General features: G+C 46.8%; 1 protein-coding gene across 4 annotated transcripts in view; it reads left to right on the top strand.

The window, feature by feature from the left end:
• Positions 1–4,717, top strand: part of LOC109956723 (transcription factor COE3) — a 155,836-nt gene that overhangs the window by 37,947 nt on the left and 113,172 nt on the right. For all 4 annotated transcript variants that reach the window (XM_020594052.1, XM_020594053.1, XM_020594050.1 and 1 more), the window contains one exon: positions 1,709–1,777. In XM_020594052.1, coding sequence (XP_020449708.1) covers positions 1,709–1,777 — 69 coding nt within the window. The remainder of the gene's footprint in view (positions 1–1,708; positions 1,778–4,717) is intronic.

Genomic DNA, 4,717 nt, shown 5'->3' with positions numbered 1-4,717 from the left:
ATGCAGGTGTGAAAAACTTGTTGCATCATTCCCAAAAAGACTCATGTCTGTATTAGGTCCAAAAGGTGCTTCTACTAAATACTGAGCAAAGGGTCTGAATACTTATGACCATGTGATATTTCAGTTTTTCTTTTTTAATCTGCTAAAGTGTCAAACATTCAGTGTTTTTCTGTCAATATGGGGTGCTGTGTGTACATTAATGAGGAAAAAAATGAACTTAAATGATTTTAGCATATGGCTGCAATATAACAAAAAGTGAAACATTTAAGGGGGTCTGAATACTTTCCGTACCCACTGTATGTAGTGGGCTTGTTAGTAACAGCTGCAGCTTTCACAGCCAACAGGATGTTTCTCTCAGGAAGTATAAAGTAACAATAGGTGTAGGTAGTAAAAGCTGCCGGTGCCTCAAGCTTGAGTAACTGAAGCTCTGACCCTCATGGTGCGTTCATTGACAGCGTGCAGGTTTCAGTACTCCATCACTCGGCAGTTTTTCCTATAGGCGTCTCTGCTCTCTGTGGCTCTGATGGATATTAATGCGCTCCATTCAGCCAGCTGCCGTTCAGCATGCCAAACTGACCCACCACACCAAAAGCCTCACTTGGCTCCACCCGCCCCTGCAGAGCCAAAACAGAAATCCAGTGCTCCCCTTCCTCCCTCCTCACTCTGGATGCTTCCACAGATTGTGGACCAGCTCCCGGTCATTTAGTTTGCCGGCTGGTTTGCCCTCTGGCTACCTGAACGGCTGTTTGGTGAGCAGCCGTCTGGTTGGCTGGCTGGTTGTCAGGGGCGACTGCACTCGGAGTCGTCGCAGGGTGGGGGTGGGAATCCAAAGCCTCCATCTCTGTGCGTTAGCCAACTGTTTGTGATCTTGTCTTGGACCTGACCCAGCTGGACACTGAAGGCTGGTTTTCAAAATAAAAGTCTGGGCATTCAGAATTTGGTGGTGCTTTATTTGAGAATCATCTGAGTCTCTGTGGATCTGTTGGTTGGACACAACAAGACATTTGGAGATGCCACCTTTGATTCTGGAGAGTCACAGTGGACAGTTTTCCCAGTGTCTGACACTGTGGCAATAAAAAGATCAGTCCGATCACTGAGACAGTGATCAGTTGATTGATCAGTGGCCCTGTGGTCTGTATTTCCACTCAGTCAGGAGTCTCCTCTCATCTGTCGCCATCATGTAGCTTCTCTTCACCCCCTCACGTCAGACAGGACTGTGCTGTACAGCTCAGTGTCCTGAGGAAAGACGTTCATCTTGCGCTCGTTCACACTAACTAAACTTTTCCAGCAGCGGGTGAAAACAGGAGCTTCCTGCCTCAGGTCTCCACTGTTTCACCGTTCTCTGGCGTCTGACTCTCCTCACAGTGGCACATTTTTTTTATTCACAGGTTTTTTTTTTTTTTCCTTCACGTGTCAGCTACACACACGTGCAGCCTGTAGACTGTGCAGATGAGGGTTGGCCCTGTGCAGAACAGATGCATTCATCATTAGTTTTTCATAGTTAATGTGGGATCCTGGTCTGTAATAATTATCGAGCTCTAGTGTGAATGACAGGCTTCTGCTGAAGCGAGGCGTCCATGTTTGTGTTGTTTAGTATCCGAGCTTAAGATGATGGAGTCCAAAAGGACCCGAATGCAGCATAATGTGTGCGAAACAGAAACTGTGTTGGAGTGACGTTACTGACTCGCTGTATTCTCTCCTCTTCCAGCCGGTGTTGTGACAAGAAGAGCTGCGGAAACCGCAACGAGACGCCCTCTGACCCCGTCATCATCGACAGGTAGGAACTTCATATGTCTCTGCTGCTCTCTGTGTGTGTGTCCTCCTCCTTTTTACCAGGTTAAGTGGAGCGTCTTTAGTGCCGCTCTCTGTTTGCGGTCAGCGAATGCAGCACATTGTGTTTCGGGACCGTTTTTGTCTCATTTTAGAAGGACCACACACATCGATTTCAGTCTTCTGCTTCTGCTTTCATCTCATTTCTATGAAAATCAGCTTCCAGACACTTCCAACAAATCTCAACTCAAGGTCCACTTACTCACTTTTTCCATCGGCATGTCAGTCACCATTAAAACAGTTTGTTGTCATGAAGTATTTTTGTGAAGGATGTTTTGGAGCACTTGTTGGCTTAAAAGCTGGGCATGAAAACGTATTCTTGACCTTTTGAATAGTGCTCAAGCACCTACCACACAGGTGGAATTTGCTCAGAAATGTCTCAGTGAAGACCCTGGGGGGGGGGAAACCTCAAACAGTTACTCATTGGGCCTTGAGTTAAGGATGTTTCCAAGGTCAAGAATGAACTCTGTGCCATTTAGTAGGGTTTTTACTGCAGCTTTCAGTTGGTTGGCTTGATCATCATTAGGACAGAAGGTTAACTTGTTGTCAGGGAACTGTATATGTTTCACATTGGTTGTGTTTTCATCAATGGAAATAAAGGCAGGGCTCTGCGGTGGTGCTTTCGAGGACACTCTGACATTTAAGAACTGTGTGTGAGCTGCTGAAAAGTGACACTTTGTTGTCAGAAAATTAAGCCCAGAAGATGAACAATAAACACACAAGGACACTGGAAAATGAAGGATGAAATTTTCTTCCTGAATTACAGAAAAAGCTCTTTAACAGATTTCTAAAGCTTCTGGCCCTTGAACGCTGCTCTGTGTGACTTTGACACTCAGAAATTAGTTAGTCCCAATATGTCACAGTAAACCTACTTGCACAGTGTCTGCACATTGACTTTTGCTGAAACCAGGGCCTTGCTGGGAGGAGTATGCAGATATAAAAGATGGAAAGGTGAAGTGCTGTTGATCTACACAGACGCAGCTGACATCAGTCTGATTGCTTTGTCTTTTCCTGCTTCTTCTGTTTTGTGGCGTCTCACTTCTTTCTCACCTCTCACTTCCGACTCGAGACTCGACTGTGTGAATTGTGTAATCAACACCACACAGAGAATCAGGTTTACATGCTGCAGTCTGAGCACAGTCCTCAGATCAGATCTGTGCATCCTCCAGCGGCCACAAACTCAGGTGTTAGAAGCTGGGTCTGATGGGACCAGTTTGTGTTTTTGCTGCCCTGGGGTTTGTCTCTCAGGCAACATGCAGGCTGCTCTCTCCTCTGAGTGGTGGAGCTTGCTTGGGAATCAGTCAGAGAGACCCTGGACCTTATTCTGGGCTGAGCAGAGCAGAGTTTATCCTCAGATTAATCTTGAACCAATCCAGTATTTTGCAAATCCACCTGGCTCTTGTCAGTAAACTTAAATGTTACTACTATAGCTTTGGTTGGATTAGTTCAGTTTAGAATTAACCAAAAGTCTGATTTTAGGAATTGATGCTTAATCTGAAAATTGTGATTATAAGTAAAACAAACTTCTTTAAGTCCTAATTTTATGTAGGACCAATCACAGTCTTTTGTTAACGCTAAGGTCACACCTGCCATCTAACCCGTCCATGTACCTGGAGCGAGCTGTCCGTCACAGCACCCAGCTGTGATTGGCCAGGTCACAGCGGTGGGAGCTAGTGACCCCAGAGGAGGTTGGGGGTGGGGGTGCGGGGTTTAGGAGGGGGCTCTGTACCAAATCCACAACACAGGCTGATACACAGTCCATGTATGATACGAGCACAGACACACGGTTGCACTTCTGTCTTTGTGAGGACGTCCTCACAATGTAGTAGTGTCCTCACAACAGTGGTAAACAACTCAAACTGATCCTCGCAGTGTGTAGCGACACAAGAACACACACACATGCACACAGTACATCTATGTTTGTACATGTCAGAAGGAATACATAGTCACAACACACACACAAGCGCGTCTGCTTATGTGTGTGCGTGTTATGTCGCACATGAGATAGACTCCGTACCTCCAACCCTTACCATTCAGCATCTACAGACACAAGGCATTGTGGGTAGAGCTGTCCAGTGACTCCTCTGCTGCCAACACGCACAGAGCTGTGTGTGCGGGTGGAAATGAACGACCCCTAAACAACCAAGTGTTGAGGACTGGTTTGCCCCACGTTTAGGGAGAAGCTGCTTCGTGCAGAATCGCAGCACAGTGGCGGGTACTGCAGTGACCTGTGTGAGCACTACTCTGCTAGCTTCTGGCGCTGTTAGCACGTCGCGCCGCGAGCTGGCTCCGAGTATTGCTGCACTGTGGTATTACTGCTGTTCCTTAAGATCTGAGTTGTTCTTCCACCACTGCCGGCCAGACCCATAGTGTGTCATCTGATTTAGTCTGAGCGCGTGCACACACTAAGCTGCATGTTGCATTGTGATGATTAAATGTACACTATAGAGTGTAACAGTTGTGACTAATGCTGCTTTACGTTGTGCAACATGAGGACAAACTCTGCTGGAGGACAGTGTCTGAGATGATGTTCTGGGTCGTGGTCCCGACTGTTTCACTGCAGCGCAGCTGCTTTAATTAAGACACGGCAGGACGCTCATCCCAGTCCACTAACTGGGAATACACACAGACACACACACAGTTATTGTAGGCATATTAGCACACACTGTAACATGGACACACGTGCGTGTAGACACACACTCACCATCAGTCGTCTGCTGCTGATTTACTGCAGCTCTGGTTGTTTCTCTGCATTTTAGCGCCTGTTAAGAAATGCAGGATTTATTACTGTGACCCCACTAATACACACTTACACACATTACATATGGGGGAGCTGTGTGTGTGTGTGTGTGTGTGTGTGTGGGGGGGGGGGGGGCGTTCAGTAACA

The sequence above is a fragment of the Monopterus albus genome, unplaced genomic scaffold (assembly GCF_001952655.1).
Source record: "Monopterus albus unplaced genomic scaffold, M_albus_1.0 scaffold21.1, whole genome shotgun sequence".
Classification (NCBI taxonomy): domain Eukaryota; kingdom Metazoa; phylum Chordata; class Actinopteri; order Synbranchiformes; family Synbranchidae; genus Monopterus; species Monopterus albus.
Note: the sequence above shows the minus strand (reverse complement) of the source record. Positions and strands in the feature narration are given on the sequence as shown.